Source organism: Embiotoca jacksoni, unplaced genomic scaffold (assembly GCF_022577435.1).
Source record: "Embiotoca jacksoni isolate LCO1_2020_lvr unplaced genomic scaffold, fEmbJac1.0.p SCAF_23, whole genome shotgun sequence".
Taxonomy (NCBI): Eukaryota; Metazoa; Chordata; class Actinopteri; family Embiotocidae; genus Embiotoca; species Embiotoca jacksoni.
In genome coordinates this window covers 10,715,275-10,736,522 of record NW_027185374.1, presented here as the reverse complement: position 1 = coordinate 10,736,522, position 21,248 = coordinate 10,715,275, and the positions used below count along the sequence as shown (strand labels likewise).

Below are 21,248 nucleotides of genomic sequence, written 5' to 3'. Positions count from 1 at the left end.
ACCCGCTCCCTGTGTAGAAATGAAGAACTCATTCAAAGATAAAGAAACTACAACAATTCTTAGCTTATGGTGATTATACACCACTGAAAACCTAATTATGGATATTGTTCTCCATTTCTGCCAATAGAGCACCTTTAGTTTAAGTTTGTTTTTAATTTTTTTCCAAAAATGTTTGAACTATTCCTTTAAAAGGAGCTCTGACTCACAGACTGATACTGGCCATCCTGAAACCTGTCCTGGGGGAGTAGACTTTACATATGAGAAACAAAAGGTGTGGCTCCAGTCTAAAAATGGTTGAAACACAAAGCGTCTCACTCAACAAAGAACAGGAGACACTGATAAAAGCCAGGTTTCCTCGATATGGGCAAACAGGGCCAACAAGATATATTTGTGTTTGACATCACAGTCTAAACACCCATGAATCATCTCTTGGCTTCTTCTAAATGTGAAGTTTTGAGTCAGTATTTGCAACCTTTTCCATTTTTGTTGTACAACGTAGATTCTGTTTACGTGTTCTTGGACAGTGTTACATATTTCTTGGCCTTGTTGGGTATAAATCTACTAAATATCATTATGTAAACTGGGCATTCGTTTTTTACTTCTGTAAATCAATATTAGGATGACCAAGAGGGAAAACAGTGAGTCATCTTTTCACCACATCTCGAGTGTCTGGTAAATCATGTAGTCAGAAATAAAATACAAAGTGCAGTTGTTGCTTTTTGCCTCCACACAGCAGGGTTGTCCTCTGTCATCTTTTCCAGCCTCCACACTTCACTATAACTGCATCTGCTGAGGGATTTCACCCACTTGGAGTATTGTTACGTCAGCTTGTTTCTTGTTTTCTTTTTCACTGTCTGTGGATGCCGGTACTTCTGCTTGCCGTGGAGAGCAGAGAGCCCTAGTGGCTAAACCAGAAATGTTTAAATATAATATTTCATATTTAAAGCTTGAGAAGCAGGTTTAGTGATGCAGTTTGTCCAAAACTGTACAGCAAACTCATTTTTGAATTCACAGTTGCTTGTTTTCTGCTTCAGATTAAGATTAAAGTCCTTTAAATCCATCTTCTATACAGATATTTACAGCCTACGATTTTATTATATTTCTAAAAATAAATACATTCAGACTCTATTTCAGGTTTTCTTTAATATCCCTCAGCAAGTTAAATGTTAAATAGGAGGACAAGTCACTGTGGAAAACTTTACTGAACCAAAGATAGCCAACTATTTATTTCTTAAATCAGCAGTTAAACTTTTCAGAAGTTTAAGATGATCTTTGACCTTAATAGTAATAGACCACAAGCTGTTTTACGTTATTTTATTGTTCAAATACTCTTATTATTAAATTTTTTTACAGACAGGTGGACTGTTAAACAGAAACAGAGACAGATGGCTTTATCTTATTGATAATAACATTACTATTTGGTACATTTTAAACCGACTCGCTCATACACACATTACAAACACTTGTCACTGTCTCTCTCTTGTTTACGCTGCAGTTCCTTGTACATGTGCCTCATTGTGATCAGTGCTGTCAGGATGCAGCACATGAACATGGCGGGAAAGGACACGCAAGCCCACCACAGCTGCCTCTCTCCAAATAACTCCACCACTGCGTCCCTCCGCCTGGCGTAGTCCTGGAACAGAGCCTCCAGCTGGAAGAGGGTGCACAGGGACAGCAACAGGTGGAAGATCTGGTGGCCCTGCCCCACAAAGTCACAGCGGCCCGGAAAGAAGCGTTCAGGGAAGGGACAGGAGAAGAAGAGGGCAGACAGCAGGAAGAATGCAATGTGCAGGGCGTGGAAGGGCAGCGAGGGCTCCAGAGTCCAGGAGACGGTGAACAGGCGGTGGGCCACGGGGCTGATATCCAGCAGATATGCCAGGCTGGTCGGGATCAGCTGGCAGATTTTACGCTGCGGTGGATACGGCCGCCTGTACCGGGCCTTGGCGAAGCAGCAGCCGGCACAGGAGAGCCACCCGAAGAAGGCGGCTCCGGGTAGGAACAGCGGCCCCACGCTTTCCCTCCACGCCGGCTCTGACGTGTAGAAATAATGGCCAAGAGAGCAACCGTACTGATACACAGCCACACCCGTATAGTCCATGAAGAAGAAGCAGTAGTGTGCGTTTTCGGACTGAGACTGCAAGAGGTGAGCTGCCACACTCAGGCACAGGTAGGTGAGAGCAGACACCAGGAAGAGGCTCAGAGGTAGAGAGGCGGCGTCCACGATGTACCCCAGGGCGCCTACGTTGGCCCACCAGCGGAGCAGCAGCACAGGACCCGCCAGCAGATGAGTCCACACGTTCAGGGATTCATTGTGCCACTGGAAGAGGCTGAGGAGGTAGCAGCGCCAGTCTTGCCGGACGGGGCGGTAGCCCGACAGGATATAGGGCTCTCTGAACAGGCTGGGGACCTGGGAGGCGGAGACGGTGGGGCTGGGCGACGGCAGAGAGGAGGGGATGAGTTCTGAGAGGCGGCAGAGGTGCTTAACGCTCAGGGTCAAGGTGCCAAGACGCTGCAGAACGTCAGCCGACATGACGCGGCAGTTGAGGACGGCTGGACGGAAAAACCTGTTGAAGACAAAAATTTGTGCTGAACTTTACGTCATTGGAGAAGCTTTTACTTAGACTTGAAAAGCGCATGATTAGTCAAGTAAGGCCAAGCGGAATACAACAGTGAGCCTCGAGTTCAGATTTGGGCCGGTGCCATCTTCCCAGATCAGAGCCGGTAGTGACCATATTTGGACTAGCTGGGGGGGAGTGAGCGGTGGATCTGACTGATCTGATTGGAATCCCAATACCAAGTCCCGCCCACCGATAGCTGTAACCTGACTGAACCACAGACCTGTCAATCAAACAGACACACCCACTTTTTGAGGCTTATTTTTTTCTCATTAATGACGTGATTTCTTTCAAATAGACGGCCTGAAAACTAACAAGAAGGAGTGACTTTAACTAACGACACCAAGATAACGCGTGGAGAAATTTAATTGACTGAGAATTTTATGAGACTAGTTGAATGGGAGTCTATGGAGCCAAAGGCTTTTTGGAGCCAACCTCTAGTGGCACTCGGTGGAATTGCACCTTAAGGCACTTTCGCATCGGCCTCATTTTTCAGACCCAGAACACTTTTATGTACAGTCTATTAGTAAAACCCTATAATCGCTCATATTCTAACCCAGAGTGTCCTTTGATGTGATGCCGACATTTTCAAATCCTTTTCAGAATGCGTCAATCTGCTCTGTGAATCACAGGTATGAATGTGAGGAGAGGGATGAAGGAGAATCAAGAGAAAGTGAAGTCAAAGCTTTAATACAGGATGTGTGGGGATTCAAATTCTAGAAGAAAGTTAATAAAGCCTTTTACAAATCAGCCAGAGACACACTGTGGAGTTTCTGTAGACAGATGAACAAACTAAAACGGGTTTGGCAAGCTCAAAAATACTGCAGCTGCAATCCTCTCCTTGTTTAAAATTCACCTGCCAGGTATCTGTTCCATGTGCAGAATGGACGAGGCTGAACAAGTATCTTAGCACATTACAATTAAAAGCTTGAAGTTGACATGGTAACACTGCGTGGACTATAAACTGTATGCTACAGCGGGCAGACATTCTTCTCCACGAGTCCATGCACATAGGAAATAGCAGGTATGTAGTCAAACCTGTCCTCTCACACCAACACAGAACAATGCAAACTACTGCTGTCACGAAACAGTAAATCAGCACCTACCGACAGCACCTGCAAGGGTGCGCTCCGAGCGTTCCTCCCCTCTCTGGTTTGGTGTCACAAAAAAAACAATCTTCTTGACACCTTAAGTCTCAACCTGAACACCTATTGAAATCTTCTGAGGTACACAGGGAGCTTCGAACTGAGCTGATCTTAACAAACAAAGTGGAATCTTCGCTTGTCGAAAAGTTTGACCCCCCAAAAAAACGGCTGCATGTGGAGGGTTTTTTTAAAAATTTTATTTTTTAGCTCATAAGAAATAACACGTTCCTTTCCTTTCATTTGTTTTGACTACAATAAAGAAGCTGTACGTGCCGCAGAATCAGTCTAACACATGATTATAATGCCACCTCATCTTGGTTTTACTACAACAGATAGAGCGGCTGAGAAGCAGAAGAAACATCAGATCACCTGGTTGCGTCGACAGACACCTGTTGCTCCTCTGGAGTCGCGCGACGCTGCAAGAAGAAATAAAAGCGTCTCTATGCTGCAGGCTTCCCTCCCGAAAGAAGAGCACGGACCCACATCACTATGCAATGCTGAGGTGAAGACATGTTTCTGATGCTGCTGGGAGAAAAAGGGTAAAAACACGGCTGACCTAAAAGCCCGGGGAGCTGGAAGAGTGGGCGGGGCTTACACGACCAGAACCGCCCCGAAGTGCACCAGGCGTGATCAGCATGTTAAATAGCCTATAAATTGGCTCTTCTTACAAACTTTTGACAGCAATGGTGAATAATGTTTACCTTTACCTTGATAGTTCTTAAAATATAATTATTTATTTGGATTTTCAAGAATTGTATTATCATTATTATTATTATTGCCAAAACTCTTGAAGGCAGGACGGGTGAAGCCCTGATAATGTTGATAGATAAGGAAAAAAAAATTATGACATGCATATCTGGGCCTACTTCTCTCTGTCTCCATCTGCTGTTCAATAAGGTACAATGCTTCAGTTTTCCAAACTAAACGTGTTTCTCCTTCAGCAGTTTGCACTGAATTATCAGACATAACAATGTTATATATATATTTTTTTTTTCTTTTTTTTTTACATGTAACCTCATTATGAAAATGTATAAATAGCCATTATGCCCTGAAATGATGTGGTGGAAACAATGATTACAGGAGGTCTGCCTGTTCTTTACAATTGCAATAAATGAAGGGTTTTGCAAAGGGCACCAGTTTTGGGAGCATTTTAGTCAATGCATAATGTGAAATGAAAAACTTATTTTACTCAGTATGATCAAAATATGTAAACAGTATACTGTGATTATAATATTGATAATGTATTATGAATCGCAAGTTTATTTGTGGAACTATTCAGAATCAGTATACAAGTTAATACCCCTAAAAATATAACAGGTGAAATTAGATTGGACTGGTGATGGCTTGGTGTCTATTGATTGGGATGTTTCTGTCTATTTTAATATAGTGTATTGTCATCATTATTGTGATCAAATAATAACAAATTAACAACATATTATTTAAAGGGGAAACACACTGTAGCTACAAAGCCAAACCTTTCAGTGCCTGCACATTACTGAAGTGCAAATTAGCACAGATTTGTAGAGATTAGCAGTGTCTGACATAATAACAGAAAAATAATATTGTGCAGTGAAAGAACAGTGTTACTGTTTTTAGAAATGAGTTGTTTCAATATGAATAGAAACCATAATGACGATTGATTTGATATATAACAGTGTTGACACAGTGAGGGATGGTTCAGAAGTATTTTCTTTTATATGATGTTTTTGCCATTATTCAAAGTGTAGTAAATGGTCGCTATTTAAAGAACTACATCTGTAATGTTTACTTGAACAGATGTGTTCTGAATTTGACCTTCGTGGAGTTTATTCTGCACAGCTCCTTTGTTACTCCGACCAATGAAATCAATGGATTTGCTCTCTTGTATTTTACATGCGGTAAATGTTGGTTTCGATGATGTCATGTATCATACAATATGTGAGGTCATCACAATAAATCTCGTGTGTGTCGCCATCTCCTGGAGAAACATGAAAAAAAAGCACATTTATTCAGCTTTTCCTCCTTTTTCAGCAGCCCGCCTCTTCCTGCTCCGTTTTCGCGGGAGTTCTTCGGAGGGCGGGGCCAACGTAGTGACTCGAGGCTTCTATTGGACGGCTGCACGTTTACCCGCCGACTATGCAAAGGAGCGCGTGTCGCGTTGACCAATCGCCTCTCACGCTGTACTTGTGGCCGGCACGCAGTGGCGCGAAAACCTTCAGTAGTGTGGTCGGACGGCAGCGGAGCACACGGCACCAAAGTCAGTGCAATATTTTCAAGATTTTCTAACCGTAAGAACTAATCGTACATAATGGCAACCGACGTCGTGGATGACCTTGAGATGAGGGAGGCTCAGAGGGACTACCTGGACTTCCTGGACGACGACGTAAGTCTGGCTTTAAGCCGCTTTGTTGTGGAGTTAAAAATGTGAAACCATGTGGTAACAACAAAAGAACCAACTTTTATCGCTCCTGACAGATACGTGGCTCCAGTTTATAAATATAGTCGTGTAAAACTTCGTCTGTTTGAAGTCCTGCTTTTTGTCTTGTCATTTTACTCGGTTGAAATGATTTGTGATAAAATGGACAAACGTCAAACCGCGTGTCCCCTTTTTTCCCTCATCCGACCTGCAGCAGGATCAGGGGATTTACCAGAGCAAAGTCCGGGACATGATCAGCGAGAATAAAGCTCGACTCATCGTCAACATCAACGACCTGAGGAGACGCAACGAGGCCCGAGCTGCAAAGTAAGAGAGGACAACTCCTTGTTGTTCCTGCCGGGAGCTCCCTGCTCTCTGCTGATTCTCACTGCCTTCTGGCACATTATAGTGACACTTTATGTAACTATATGTTAGCCTACATGTAACTGTTGCGAGATGAATGAATTTAGAGCATTGGTTCTCAACTGGTGGGTCACGACCCAAAAGTGGGTCGCGGATTTGTCCGTGAAAAAAAAAAGAAAAAAGGCTGAAGAAGTCAAGAACACCCATTAAACCATGATCACAATTTTGTAAAACTGTTGACAACTCATAGACATCTGAAGTGTGACCCCGACCACACACTGCTGTTGTTAGATATCAGGTTGGAAATCTATGGTTCAATGTTAAAAAATGTGTTGTGTTTTAACATCATGTTATATTTTTCATCGTGTCAAATCTTCATCTGAAAAGTGACTAAAGCTGTCAGACAGATGTAGTAGAGTAGCATCTAGACAGTAGACATTAAGTAGCATCAAATGGAAATACTTAAGTGCAGTGCAAGGACTTACCTCAAAATTATTCACATTCATAAATGGCATATTTAAGTCCTTCCGCCCTGTCGTCTCTGTCAGGCTGATGAACAACGCCTTTGAGGAGCTGCTGGCCTTCCAGCGGGCTCTGAAGGACCTGGTGGCCTCGGTGGACGCCACCTACGCCAAGCAGTACGAGGAGTTCTTCATCGGCCTGGAGGGCAGCTTTGGCTCCAAGCACGTCTCCCCCCGAACGCTCACCTCCCGCCTGCTGAGCAGCATGGTCTGCGTGGAGGGCATCATCACCAAGTGTGAGTTTATTTCTGTGTCCTGGGTGGGATGTTTATTTTTTTTTTTTTAAGTGATTTGTAGCGATTGTTGTCATTTCAAAATGTGTGTCGACTTCAAAAAGCGGTCAACCTTGTGTACAATTTGGAGATTTGACTTGTTTCCTCGTCACGTCCTCCTCGCAGGTTCTCTGGTCCGTCCCAAGGTAGTGCGCAGCGTTCACTACTGTCCGGCCACCAAGAAGACGATGGAGAGGAAGTACACAGACATGACCTCCCTGGACGCCTTCCCCTCCAGCGCCATTTACCCCACCAAGGTCAATATGCATTATTAGGCATATAGGCAATAAACCTATTGAGCAAGTTTTACCACCTAGTCACGGTCAGCACCGGAGTTACACATATTTTTATTTGTAATTTCTTCATGCACCTACAACGTGAGCAGAGAGCACACCTCTGATTTTATTTTAGTGCAACTTCATTCTGTTTAGAGATGAAACAAATCTGGTAATTATGGGCGGTGCAACAATTGTGTTGTTGCAGGTGAAAAGCTTCGGGTTGTTTGCACCGAATGTTTTTCCTTCAGACGCCCCAGAATGTCACAGTCGAACTCGGTGTTGACGGTCTGCTGTTGGGGAACAAATTGAAGGTGCAAAACCTCACAAATGTCCTGACCAGACCTGTCTTCTTCTTCGTCTTCTTCCTCTTCTTCTTCTTCGGTCTGACAGTGATGTTTTTACAAAACAAATGCCACTCAAAAACACTCATAGCTTCATGGCTGTCAGCTTCATGTGGCAGATTTTCAGTGTCTGACACTGTGAAATCTCAAATGAACACTTACCAGTGGTCCCAAAAACACGTGTGACTTGAGTGCTGATGTTGATCAAGTGACTTGATAACTTGATAAAATGACTCCCGAAGGTTACAGCTTCCCTCTGATAATTGCGCATCATTGTGCTGCAGGAACAGTCTCCCAACTTTTGATCCCTTCTCGTATTTATGACATCGTGATGGGAGACGCTCTGAAGACAACCCAAACGGTCGATAAACAGCTTAATGTAATTTTCGGTGTCTTCCACCAGGACGAGGAGAACAACCCTCTGGAGACGGAGTTCGGTCTGTCCATCTACAAGGACCACCAGACCATCACGGTGCAGGAGATGCCAGAGAAAGCTCCCGCCGGGCAGCTGCCCCGCTCGGTGGACATCATCCTGGACAACGACCTGGTGGACATGGTCAAACCGGGAGACCGGGTGCAGGTCGTCGGGACGTACCGCTGTCTGCCCGGCAAGAAGGGAGGATTCACCTCCGGCACGTTCAGGTGAGACGGGGCTCGTTACATAACTGGTTGAGCTCGTGTGTGTGTGTGTGTGTGTGTGTGTGTGTGTGTGTGTGTGTGTGTGTGTGTGTGTGTGTGTGTGTGTGTGTGTGTGTGTGTTGTTGTATTAACCTCCTCACCCGTCTCCTCTCAGGACCATCATGATTGCCTGCCACGTCAAACAAATGAGCAAGGAGGTGTCGCCGTACTTCTCTGCCGACGATGTGGCCAAAATCAGGAACTTCTGTCGGACTCGCTCCATCGTAAGTCTTTTTGTCAGGTCCCTCGCTGCTGCTCAAAGACAATCATCCGACTTTAAACGAGAAACTAAATCTCGTTTGTTCTCAGGACGTCTTCGATCAGCTGGCTCGCTCCCTGGCGCCCAGCATCCACGGCCACGAGTACATCAAGAAGGCCATCCTGTGCATGCTGCTGGGAGGCGTGGAGAAGGTGCTGGAGAACGGCTCGCGCATCAGAGGAGACATCAACATCCTGCTCATCGGTACCGCCGCGGCCTTTCTTCCTGTAACGTGCTCGTACTATCGGGGGTAACACGATCTGTGCCTCATCATACATTTGTCTTTTTCCAGGTGACCCATCGGTGGCCAAATCCCAGCTGCTGCGTTACGTCCTCCACACGGCACCGCGAGCCATCGCCACCACCGGACGAGGCTCGTCCGGCGTCGGTCTGACTGCCGCCGTCACCACTGATCAGGAGACGGGTACCCGGCTTTACTTCAGCGTGTTTGTTTTCTTAGTTCAGTAGCTTTTTTTTGTGTTGTTTTTTGTCCTCCACGTTTTAAACTCATCAACCCACCATCCACATTTATTTTCCCTCCACCAGGTGAGCGCCGTCTGGAGGCGGGCGCCATGGTGCTGGCCGACCGCGGCGTGGTGTGCATCGACGAGTTCGACAAGATGTCCGACATGGACCGCACGGCCATCCACGAGGTGATGGAGCAGGGCCGCGTCACCATCGCCAAGGCCGGCATCCACGCCCGTCTCAACGCCCGCTGCTCGGTGCTCGCCGCCGCCAACCCCGTCTACGGCCGGGTGAGCAGACGCCTCGCACATCTAACCTCGGCCGACTCTACACGAGGGGTGGGCGGCGTTTTTAATGAGGCGCTCCCCCTTCTTGCCTGCAGTACGACCAGTATAAAACCCCCATGGAGAACATCGGCCTCCAGGACTCCCTGCTGTCGCGTTTCGACCTCCTCTTCATCGTGCTGGATCAGATGGACCCCGAGCAGGACCGCGAGATCTCCGACCACGTGCTCCGGATGCACCGCTACCGAGACCCCCGCGAGCAGGATGGAGCAGGTGCCGTTCATGAGGACGTGTTGGACGGGGAGATGCGCTCGTTCTGCTGTCTGCTCTTTTGAGATGACTCACGCCCTGCGTTTTCTTCGTTTTTGTTTTTTCAGCCATGGCTTTTGGCGGAAACGTCGACGTCCTGGCGACTGAGGACCCAGATGCACTAGCAGAGGAGCATGAGGAGCTGCAGATCTACGAGAAACACAACAACCTGCTGCATGGAAGCAAGAGAAAGAAGTACGAAATATTTATACACACTGATCAGCCACAAGGTGAAGCTTTAAGTTTTAAACAGCAGACCAGCAATAAATCCTGTCTTCATCAGGATTATAATACTCAGCTGTTATTCACTCTGATTGAGAGGTGTTGATTTATTTATTTCCCTTTGGAGGCTGTGACTTGTAGTGCTGTCTAACCGTACTGTGTTATACTGATAGATGTTCTTAATATTTGCAAACCTAATTTTTTTTTTTTTTTTAAATGGGAGATGAAATATTAGGAACAGCTCTCGGGCTCAGTTCAGCAGCTCCACAAATTAAAGTATCCAAAATGACCATTAAAATAAATAAATAAACTCTCAGATTGATATTAGTTCCAAACTGTTTTTTGTATTTTCCCAAATAATACAGCAACACAGTGCTCACTTTAAAAAAAAAAAAAAATCATTCAAATCAGTCCAATGTATGCCTGACAATTAAATAGGTGTGTAATTCATGAAGAAAACAGATTGTATGTTTGTTTTTTTACAAACTAAAAGTTGTCTCTATTAATCGCTCATTAATTCCCCTTGAAACAGCATTATAGTCATAAACGGAGAACGTTCAGCCACAACGACTGAAATCACAGTTCCTCTAAGTTGAGCCAGTTGTTGCAGTTACCTGAATAAACTCACTGTATTTGGTTGAGTGTTTATTTTTTACGTGATGTATTGAATTTCGTAATATTTAACGCAAGTTTCTTACTGCATACCGTACAGGCTGCTTTGCTGCTTTTGTTTTGAATTGTAAAATATTTCCACACATTTTAGCCGCCCGTGTGCCACCTGTCAGAGTTCATCCTCCATCCTGCCACAAACCGTGCTCTCCGTTTATGACATGAAACAAAGAATGGGAGCTAAATATACCTTTACAAGTTCAAAAATGTCACGATCGGCCCCAATTGTTGCTAATCTTTGAGGTCAGCTCAGGACATTCCCACATATACCCCCTTTTTTTTTTTTCTCCCTCACTGTATCTTGTGTTAAAACTAAACATCTGCATAACCTCTGTTCAAAAAGTAAAAAACAGTGCTTGGTGTGTTTCAGGGACAAGATTGTGAGTAAGGAGTTCATGAGGAAGTACATCCACATCGCCAAGGCTGTGACGCCGGTGCTGACGGAGGAGGCAGCCAAGCACATCGCAGAGCAGTACTCGAGGCTGAGGAGCCAGGAGCAGATGGGAGCTGATATCGCCAGGGTGAGCCGGAGCTTCACACACAGACGTAGTGGTTAGAAATGGGTTGTAGCTCACAGTGGAGCATGTTTGGATGCGAGCATAACTTATACGCTCTGTTTTGATTTTGACTTATTTCTTCGTTGACAAGCTACTCGATGATTTGTTAGCTCCTGGTGATGGTTTACATATCCTGGTCTGTCTGACCTCTGACCCCCCCCCCCTCGTGCCCCACAGACCTCTCCGGTGACGGCCCGTACTCTGGAGACTCTGATCCGTCTCTCCACAGCGCACGCCAAGGCCCGCATGAGCAAAGCCGTGGAGCTGGAGGACGCTGAGGTCGCCGTGGAGCTCGTCCAGTTCGCCTACTTTAAAAAGGTTTGTGCTGCTCTTCAGCTCTGAATGCCGGGATGCCGTGATCTGTCAACGCGCCACAGCAAACCGCAGCGAAGAGTTGTTTTCAACGGGGGGTTTTCTGCACAGGTTCTGGAGAAAGAGAAGAAGCGTTCGAGGCAGGAGCGCGACTCCGGGTCAGAGGGGGAAGAGGAGGAGGAGACGGCCACGCAGCGTTCACAGAGAACGCAGAGGAAGAGGTAGTGACACGCGTTTCCACACGGCTGCAATTTACAGTATTCAAAGAGATTGGGGGGAAAAAACACTCTTATTGCTTTGGCAGTAATAACACTGTCCTTTGTGTCCTGCAGGGGGCGCCGTGGTTCTCAGGGCAGCGAGTCCTACAGCCCTTATGACTTCAGTGAAGAGCAGGAAGTCCCTGAGAGTAAGCAGCAGTCCTGTTATCATCCCACACGGTTCACCATGGATGACCTCGGTCAACTCTCATTTATCAGTTCAGGACAGTGTTTTCCCACAGGACAGCTTTCTGTCCCACATTCAAGCAAAATCCATTTTACATTATGTAAAACTGTCACTATGTAAAGTGCTGCTTGAGTGCTAATTTAAGGTCCAACTTACTCTGAAAATAAGTACTGCAAAGAAAGTGTATTTACTTTAGTACTATTACTACTATCTTACTAGAATATTTTCATTTTCTGCTATTAAGGAAATTATTGCACTTTTTACTGCACCACATTTATCTAAAACCTATAGTTTCAGTATTAAGATTTTTGATACACACTTTATGATCACCTAGTAAAACATAATTCAGACGGAAGTTTAAATGAGTTCGAGGACTTTAAGTACATGCTGAAACGCTTCTGCACTCTGAAGTAGAGCCCAACTGATACTCGATCGTTGAGGGTGACACCGATATTAGGAAGTAAAAAAACATTGTGATATCTATCTATTGTTTGTAAAGTTTATATAAACCTTTTTATTACATTTTTTTTTAAACCCCTTGTGGTTATCAAACACTTGTGACAAAAGTTGCCGATCTGTGATGGAGGCAGGGTGCAACATCAGTGCACTGAAACTGTGAACTTCACTGGGAATTGAATAATAATGAATAACTGCTAAAAACAAAACCACAAAACAATCCAATGTCTGGCTTACCTCAAGCATTCATTGTGGTTGTAACGGAAGTTTTCATATCAGCCAACATAAACACTTATACTCATATAGATGTGAAAGGCCAGAATCGTGCTGGCGCTACTTTTAAGTAAGATTTTAATGCATTTTAAATTGTAATATTACGTAGCAGCATTGCTTCTTTTACCTAAATTTGAGCACTATTGAATATTAAACAATATTTGCCTTCCTTGCCCCACACATGTTGTATCCAAGAAAAACTCTCCAATATTTATTATTATTAAATATATTATTATTTATATTGGTTCATTATGATGCAGGTTCCTTTCTGTATTTGAGTTCTTACTTTGGTCTTCATGCTCTGTAGTTCAGGCCGGCACCCCGAAACCAGCCAAGCCGCAGCGAGAGGAGGAGCCCATGGAGGCGACATCACCGGCTAAAGACGCCGAGATCTCTGCAGAGAGGTGGGGGGGCCGACGACTGTAATCTGTGATGGTTCCATCTGCACGTGTTCAACGTATAATGAGTTGTCATGATCGGTGCCGAGTCTGACGACGGAGAGGCATTCTGTTAGTTGCCATGGAGACCTCAGCCGTAAAGAGACGTTAAACTTCAGTTTGATGAAGTGACGTGATGTGATGTGTGATCAGACGTGTCCCCGTTTCTCCCGCCAGGCTGAAGGAGTTCAAGTCGTCGCTGTTCGCCGTGTTCCAGTCTGCCCACGCTCAGTCGGTGAAGATGACGACGCTGATGGACGACATCAACAAGGAGCGCGAGACTCGCTTCTCGGAGCCCGAGGTCCGCATCGCTTTGGCTCGCATGCAGGAAGACAACCAGGTCATGGTGGCGGATGACATCGTCTTCCTCATCTGAGGAAGGAGGAGGATGATTGGACTGTTTCGCAAACTCCATTACATGGACTTGGAAAGAAGCAGTGGATTATTATGAAAACAGGCATTTATTTGTTTTACCACATTTTGTACACTTTGTTTGTCCTTGCTTCACCTTCATTCTGCAGTTCCAGCAATTTGCACGTGTTTTGCAGGTTTGAGTCTTACTCCTTTTATGCACCTGTTGTCTCTGTTCAGTGTTGATAATGTTACTTTACGGTGTCCCAAGATGTCTCGGCTGGTTTCTGTAGTGAAACAAACATCTCTCATCACAGCTGAGTGGAAGAAAAGTTTTCGCCAAGCAATGAAACATGGAGGCATTATTTCTGCACCGCAACAAGGACTCTGTAATGTAATGTTACCTACTTCTCTCTCTGGATTTGTATATAGTTGACATGTTTTGAACCTAACTGTAGCAGTTTATTAAAAAATTAAATAAAATGTCATGCTTGGGTAAACCACCAGAAAGCTAAGGTTCTTTAATTACATTCATTACATCACATCTAATTATTCACAAATTCAGATGTCACTGCATGTCTAATGCCGGTAAGTGTTCAAACAACTCTGGCTGGATTTTATTTTCACAGTAGAGTTAGCTAGAAAAATGATCAGTGATGTTGGGGAACTTTGAGATTTCCCAGAAATAGCTCTCATGTGATTCTTGCTTGTTTACAGGAAGTCAATAAGGTGTACCACAACATTCCTACACCTCCACACGGCTTGTTAACTCCTGTCTCTAACACTGTTCATATTCACTTGTCTGTTATTTGGTTTGCCATGAGTCAAATGAGATTTCAGGTTGGAGCAGCACCCAACGATCATTGCACCCAATACATTGTAGATGCACAGTCTGACTGTCCGTTATATAACTTAACCCTGGCTCCAATCAGACTGAAGATAAGACCGAAGAATCACTGAAGTCGTGCACCAAACTCGACCTAGAAGCCAGCAACCGCTGCTGCAGTCATCCAAAGACATACGAGGCCTCAACACCCACGGCTGATTCATATCACACGGTAGCAAAGTGTTACGGCCGGCGCCTTCCTCACATCACTGCAGCCAGGACCACTTTTAGTTTTACCTTTTCTTTTATAGCTCAGGTTTTAAGGGTGATCAGGACTTGTAAGTCTGAAATTTGGAAAATACACTGAAAAATACAAGGCCAGTTAGCTGTAATTGCTTGTATTGATAGTATTGATTGAATTAGAAAAAGCTTGAATTTTAAATCTGTCTCTAGTTTTATGTAATAAGAGATGATTTTATATTTTGGAGAAAATGCCTCCGACTTTGCACAGATTTGAAGGTAGAAACTTCAAAACAGCAATTTCATGTGTGTCTAAAGACTGCAGTGACTTAGCTTAACTTAGCTTAGCATAAAGACTTGAACCAGGGGGAAACAGCTGGTCTGGCATGATACAAAGGAAACAAAATGTGCCCAACATTATCTGTAAAGCTCACTCATAATATTATATCATGTTTGTTCAAAGCTATAGTGCAGGAATTTTACATGTGGCTGTCACATTAAAGCCCATTGCTAATTCACCTGCAGGTAAATCTGTCACAGGATACAGAGGATTTACATCCAGTGTGAGAGACATTCCTGCACTGATACATACTGAGCATGCTCAGTGGGCAGAATGAGAACCTACAAATGGCTGAGCCGGCTAACTTCCTATTTAGCCTTATAGAAACATCAATATGGATAAAATAGATAAAAACTGTGCGCCTCTCTTAGACTTTCCAAATGTTTCAGAATGTGGTCGGGCCAAAAATAATTAATTAGAGATTTCATTGGGTTGTGACGCAAAAAACTATTTGTCCACGTTATACAGCCACATGCACATGCTACACAGAAGCTGCTGCATGTGCACATGCTGACAGTTTTTGTAGTTAAAACCTCTCCAACTTGATGTTTTTGTGGTGATTTTTCTTCTCTGCTTTTTATTTGTTGCATAATAAAAACTCAATTTTTTTTTTTTTGTCCTATGCCTGATTTTTGATCGGTCGTAATGTCTTCTGAGCCCTGCCTGTGATGAGGGGCTGTATAAATAAATAATCATGAACTCGACTCATTTGGTATCGAGTCAAAACAATCCTTTTGGCTAATCACTCTGCTGACAGTTACGTAACAGACCAGAAAGCTGACTGAGAACTAGAACTGGCCGGCTTGTGATGTTTGGCAAAAGAAGAAGGGAACAGTGTGAAAAGAAACTAAAGGATTAATACAAGATTTCATGCTGAAGTCACTGAGACCTGAATCTGACTTTTCTCAATCCTTTATGAAACCAGCAGGATAGATGCGCACCTATGGAGTCCAAACAGTCCAAACTGTAACTGTGCCACTGGACTATAATGGCACAATCTGTAAGTTACCGTCTCTGGGATCTGAAGGTTTGTGGTTGGAGTTCGCTCCTGGATGAGTACAGCTAATCGACAATGTTGTGGTTCGCCTTCAGGTGCTTCTTGTCTTCTACTGTTTACAACTTGCCTGGACCCAGATCGTTGCCGTTTGCTGCTATATTTCATTATACTTTATTTGCTTTTCATAAAACGCAATTTAAGTTTGAGATTTAGATTTAATCAGTAATGTTTAAATGTTTAAAATTTGCTCCGCAGTGTTCAGTTGGAGCACTTACTTTGTCATTATTATCTCAGTTTCTACATTATAACCAGTTTGCCTGATTCTATATGAGTATTGTTGTAGTGCAAATGCATCAGCGGGGTTAATGGTGTCAGACTGCCTGTGCATCACGCTGGGAAACCATTTCTCTTTACTTCACTGTGCATCCAGTCCAGCTGTGCTCCAGTTTGTCAGGTCCTTACTCATATGATGTGCGAGGAAAGAAGATGTTATCACCTGGTTTGCCTTTGAAGAGTGATGCTGATTTATTACCAGAAATCCTGTCAGCATTTCTTTGACCTACATTGTTCAGCCCGTGCTGGCAGTGTGTAGGTGCAGCTACGAGTGTAACGTCTTCCATGACTCAAATAAAAACCTACAAGTGGAGGCATTTCAGAATGATTAGTCTCTATTTGTTTCTTAATGGGATAATGCAACAAAATGATGACAGTCCCGTTGTAATGTTGGAAGGTAATCAGGCAGTCGGGATGTTTCAGATCCTGTTTTTTTTAATTTATTTAATTCTGCTTTCAGAAATGGATTTCTCTTGCCGGCCTATTTTCAACTGAGATTTGAGCAAGATTTTTTTTTTAACAGGACATTACAAATAATTATTTATTTTGCTTTGGTTTGAGTTGAAACAAATCCCCTCTGATTTGATTTTGACACTGATTGAACATTTTCCAGCTTGAGTTGCACTTTTTTATCACTAGGTCGCTACTTTTTTTTTTTTTTTTTTTTAACTTTTTGCTGAGTCACATCTTTTCCCTTAAAAGTAAGAAGCAGTGTTTATCTCCCTGCCACATCAAAAGGGAACGTTTTCACACCTTTCAAAAAGCTCATGAAGGTGTCAACTTAGAAATTTCACACGGGGGAATGCGTGCGTCTTATGGTGTCAAAATAAGGTCAAATAAAAAAAGAACTTAAGAGGTTTTAAACACTACAGATCAAGTTCAAGCTGTTGCCATTTTTGTAAGAGTGATAAAGTGGTATTTTGCTTTTTAATTCAAATGATATGATATACACAGACGTGACAAAATCCATCACAATAAATATGCACACTTTGAAAGGAGATGGAAATGTATGAAGACAAAAGATCATCAGCGTGTGTATCGACAAAATTAGTGACAGTCATAGCGGAAATGCACTCCACATCTTGTGTGTTGACACAAGAACACAGTGTGCCTGCGTATAAACACGGATGTAACAGAGATAAAACAAGACAGCAGAGGAGCAGCTCACAGTTAAAGCTGGGCACTGAGACTGAGACGACGCAGTCATGCTGCTGGTGAGTCGGCTGCTTTAGCCTCAACTCTTATCGATGACCATGCGATTATATCAGATGGTGACTTTAAGGATCGTCTGACTGTTTTAAAACTGAGACACCAGTAGGAGATATCTGAACCTTTCTTAGATTTCAGGTATATGCCATTGTTCAAATATCAATAATAACGATGATTCACATATTGATTCACATATCAATTCATTTAATGGAAATCCAGCCAAACAGGATCTGACAACAGAAACCAAAGGGAGCTGAACAAAATGTTACATTTCCTTGCAGATCAACTCAGTTTGTTCTTTTCTTCAGGAGATGCTGTTTTTCATGTCTTATAACTGATAAATAAAAATCTCTGTTCTCTTCTTCAGGTGTTGAGAGCTCTGCTGGTGCTGGGTTTGGCCGCGCTGCCGCACGCCACCAAAAAAGGCCAGACGGGCTCTTTGAAGTTGGAAAGCAGAATCGGACTGAAGGGCAAGAGTTTGAAACTGGTCCTGGATCCTTCAGTGCTGATGCACTTTGCCAGCAAATCAGACTCAACCATCGCCAACATGTCTCTGTCTCCGTGGACGTACAGGTGAGGCATCACATATTCATGTCATGATATCACTTTACAAATCATCAGTTTGACATGTGGTGGCCCTTTGAGTTTTCAGTTTTGTACAGATGTATTTTGTTTTCTTCTTTCCATTCATCTCCAGAGATTCCTCTGTGGCATCTCGGGTGCCTCGGCGGATCACACAAGCCCAGTGCCTGACCTCCGGTTGTCTGAGCCTGCAGGGGGGAGGTGAGGATTCAGCCCTGCAGGCCAAACCCATCTACTATGAGGTCCTGGTCCTCCACAGGTGAGCCACTTCAGTGGGTGATGATTCTTCTCTGTTTGCTTTGCCTCAGTGGTAGAAGAAGTATTCAGACCCTCTTTATTACAAGTACCAATACTGTGACGGGTTGTCAGATGATTACTGGGAGAGGAGAGAAGAAAGAAAGGAAGATTTTTACTGAGATGTTGGATCATTTGAACATATATTGAAAATGTAACAACATAAGAAGTAAAAAAGGGAAAGATCACTGTTAAATATAACTAATTACATAAATAGTTGTTGAATGAATTTGGAGTATAAAGTAGAATATTTCCCTCTGAGATGTAGTGGAGTGGGAGAATAAAGTTGCGTCTAATGCAAACACTAGACTGAAGTACAAGTGCCTCAAAATTGTACATCAGTAAATGTACTGGTGCTGGTGTTCTTACTTCTACCATTCTTTAATAGAAGAAGAATTGCTCTTGTGTGCATGCTTAAAAATGATTCAGGATGTTAGTGAAGTGTAATTTGAAGAGCATTTTTTTCTCTTAATGTGATTGATTTCCTGTTGAAACATGATGCCAGAGTGGGCATCACGAAGAAATATAAACCAATGATATGCAATATAGAAGAGCAAATGTTTTAGGTGCTAAAAGTAATTTGAGGATGCGTTCAAAAGGATTGCCATTATTTCTATTAATTAACTTCATATTATATGGTCGTAAATAGAAAAAAAACAAAACATCAAAATAATATTTGGTGTGAGCAGCCTTTGCCTTCAAAACACCAGCAGTTGAATTAAGTGCACTTGCAGTTTGTTACCTTATTGTAAAGTTGTTACAAGCTGTTCTTCTGTAGTTTTATGCTGACTCGGCGCCCACTGCCTTCTGCTTTTTTTCCCACTGATTGTAATTCTTCATAGCTCTGGCCGTGTGTTTGGCGTCGTTGTGATACTGCAGCACCAATCAGACCCCTCCCTGATTTACTGCTGATAATAATCTAAACATCCTTACACTCCTAAAACATTATGTGCAGTGCAGAATCAGTTAAAAAAACAAAACAAAGGCAGTTCATTTCTATGGAAGAAGCAGAGCCACAAGATTGGTATAAAAACTTTAAGTTGTTTTTTATCGCTGGATTTTTGTGTTCATATATACCAATTAAAAAAATGTGGTTAAGATTCACTGTTTTCAAGATACTACGTGGGATTATCATATAAACATTACAGCAAAAACAGATCAAACTTTGTTGTTTTTTGGGCATTTTACATGTAGTGCTGTTCCAAATGGTATACATCTATTAGTGCACCCACATATAGTCCTCATACATGTTACTACTCTTACTTCTGTTGTCCTTGAATTTTGATAGGGTGGTGCGGTCTCAAATTGAACTGCAAATAACGGTATCATTTAAATGCAGCACTTGCCTGCTTTAATCATTTTACCCAGAAATGAACTTGTTTTCATGCTCCCTGTTTCACACACACAATAAACCCACTAATGGCTTCATTTCAACAGCTATATGGTGGTAGAAATAAACACTTTTGAGTGGTATTGTGCAACAACCGCAGCCACCTCTGTCCTCCGATTTTTGCTCAAAGCCATAATTGCGACCGTTGAGCGTCCAACGTTTCATAATCAATCTGAGTACACCATCCGGGTACTTATAGCACACTGCAAGTTTCCATACATGACAGTGTGAACGCACTTACGCACTCACAATAGATAGTGTTATTACGTAAGTCTGCAGAAGTGTACCATATGACATAGCTGATAAATCAGTTGGATAAAGACATGTTATTCTGTCCTGGGCAGTAGGAAATATGAAAACCAAAAGTTTGTTTATGTTTTTTTTAGTGTTTATTTATGTTTTGTGTGCTTATTACAAGTAACAGTGTTACAGAGGCTTGACTCTCCACAGCCTCAAATCTTACAGAAAAAAACTCAACCTGCTGCATTTATTTATATTAAACTGACTGAAAATATGTTGAATTTAATTAGACTGAGTTTCTACACTCAGTTTTCTCTTGTTTCTTCCTTGTCCAGACCCACTCTGAGCAACAAAATCTAACACTGTAATGGTCTTCCATGGTGTTTAGTGTTACTGATTTTCCTCTATCACTCCAGAGTCCTAAGGCGGAATCGCAAAGGCAAGAAAACGTACAACTTCAGACTGGACAGCGAGGTGATCGCGGTGGGCTGCACCTGTGTGAGGCCCAGCATCATTGTCCAGCAGTAGCATGGAGAATTCTTTCAGCATGCTGTAAAGCCGTGTTTATCCATTTAAATGGCTGTGTAATATGATAAAGTCTTTTGTACAGCTGTTACTTATTACTGCTTGCATGTTCCTGGTTTGCTAGTGTGTTAGCTGATAGCTCATTAGCTATAGCAGCTAACAGCAATCCCTCTTAGTCCCCTTAATTCAAAACATTTATTATATGGACTCACAACAACTGAGCCTTGAAAAGAGTGTTATTGAAAATATATATATCTGTACATGATATGGTCATATTTCTGTAAACGTGCGTTTTTATATTTTGATATATTTTATTTCTCTGGTGTTTCTTGGCAGTTTTTTTAAACTCACATTTCACTTAAACCTGTTCTTATTTTATTGTTAACCTAAAAATGTCTTTATTAAAATGCAGATGTTTATTATCCAATTAAAAAAAACATACGACACAAACAATGAATGTTGTTTTAATATGTTGAATCTTTTTCAACATTTTGTAAACACATTTGTTTTAAGGATGTTTTGTTTTTTATTAACATGCAGTGACTAACTATAGATCTAAATGTAGCTTATTCGTTTTCCGTAAAAGTACATACTTAATGTACTGTATCTCCACATGCATTTAATTT

The 21,248-nt window shown here is 42.8% G+C and overlaps 3 protein-coding genes across 5 annotated transcripts; 2 read left to right on the top strand and 1 right to left on the bottom strand.

Annotated features, from left to right (window-relative positions):
- Positions 1–1,288: 1,288 nt before the first annotated feature.
- On the bottom strand, positions 1,289–4,305 carry paqr8 (progestin and adipoQ receptor family member VIII). 2 transcript variants are annotated; one of them, XM_069158680.1, is made up of 2 exons: positions 3,722–4,305; positions 1,289–2,564 (listed from the first exon to the last, which is right to left on the bottom strand). In XM_069158680.1, exon 2 carries the CDS (start codon positions 2,528–2,530, stop codon positions 1,454–1,456), a length of 1,077 nt encoding a protein of 358 aa, XP_069014781.1. In that variant the 5' UTR covers positions 2,531–2,564; positions 3,722–4,305; the 3' UTR covers positions 1,289–1,453. The 2 variants fall into 2 exon arrangements, with proteins under 2 accessions (XP_069014781.1, XP_069014780.1); XM_069158679.1 differs by having other exon boundaries at positions 4,130–4,305.
- Positions 4,306–5,990: 1,685 nt separating this feature from the next.
- On the top strand, positions 5,991–14,145 carry mcm3 (minichromosome maintenance complex component 3). Its single transcript, XM_069158740.1, has 17 exons — positions 5,991–6,122; positions 6,370–6,482; positions 7,067–7,275; positions 7,438–7,568; positions 8,334–8,572; positions 8,724–8,832; positions 8,918–9,071; positions 9,160–9,291; positions 9,414–9,622; positions 9,715–9,889; positions 9,994–10,120; positions 11,187–11,337; positions 11,551–11,691; positions 11,797–11,906; positions 12,018–12,091; positions 13,166–13,262; positions 13,473–14,145. The coding sequence occupies exons 1-17, from the start codon at positions 6,048–6,050 to the stop codon at positions 13,669–13,671; spliced, it is 2,445 nt and encodes an 814-aa protein (XP_069014841.1). The 5' UTR covers positions 5,991–6,047; the 3' UTR covers positions 13,672–14,145.
- A 1,739-nt stretch (positions 14,146–15,884) lies between these two features.
- On the top strand, positions 15,885–21,061 carry il17a/f3 (interleukin 17a/f3). Of its 2 annotated transcripts, none has more exons than XM_069158677.1 (4): positions 15,885–16,052; positions 17,959–18,164; positions 18,289–18,432; positions 20,514–21,061. In XM_069158677.1, exons 1-4 carry the CDS (start codon positions 16,041–16,043, stop codon positions 20,623–20,625), a joined length of 474 nt encoding a protein of 157 aa, XP_069014778.1. In that variant the 5' UTR covers positions 15,885–16,040; the 3' UTR covers positions 20,626–21,061. The 2 variants fall into 2 exon arrangements, with proteins under 2 accessions (XP_069014778.1, XP_069014779.1); XM_069158678.1 differs by lacking the exon at positions 15,885–16,052 and adding an exon at positions 17,503–17,596.
- The last annotated feature ends 187 nt before the right edge of the window (positions 21,062–21,248 follow it).

What these genes read in the sequence shown, in the direction of transcription:
- paqr8 (XM_069158680.1), bottom strand. Translation starts at nt 2,530, where the DNA reads ATGTCGGCTGACGTTCTGCAGCGTCTTGGCACCTTGACCCTGAGCGTT.
- mcm3 (XM_069158740.1), top strand. Translation starts at nt 6,048, where the DNA reads ATGGCAACCGACGTCGTGGATGACCTTGAGATGAGGGAGGCTCAGAGG. An exon ending in TGGACTTCCTGGACGACGAC is followed by an intron (nt 6,123 to 6,369) that starts GTAAGTCTGGCT and finishes TCCGACCTGCAG; the next exon opens with CAGGATCAGGGGATTTACCA. An exon ending in TTCACCTCCGGCACGTTCAG is followed by an intron (nt 8,573 to 8,723) that starts GTGAGACGGGGC and finishes GTCTCCTCTCAG; the next exon opens with GACCATCATGATTGCCTGCC.
- il17a/f3 (XM_069158677.1), top strand. An exon ending in CTGTCTCCGTGGACGTACAG is followed by an intron (nt 18,165 to 18,288) that starts GTGAGGCATCAC and finishes ATTCATCTCCAG; the next exon opens with AGATTCCTCTGTGGCATCTC. An exon ending in GAGGTCCTGGTCCTCCACAG is followed by an intron (nt 18,433 to 20,513) that starts GTGAGCCACTTC and finishes CTATCACTCCAG; the next exon opens with AGTCCTAAGGCGGAATCGCA.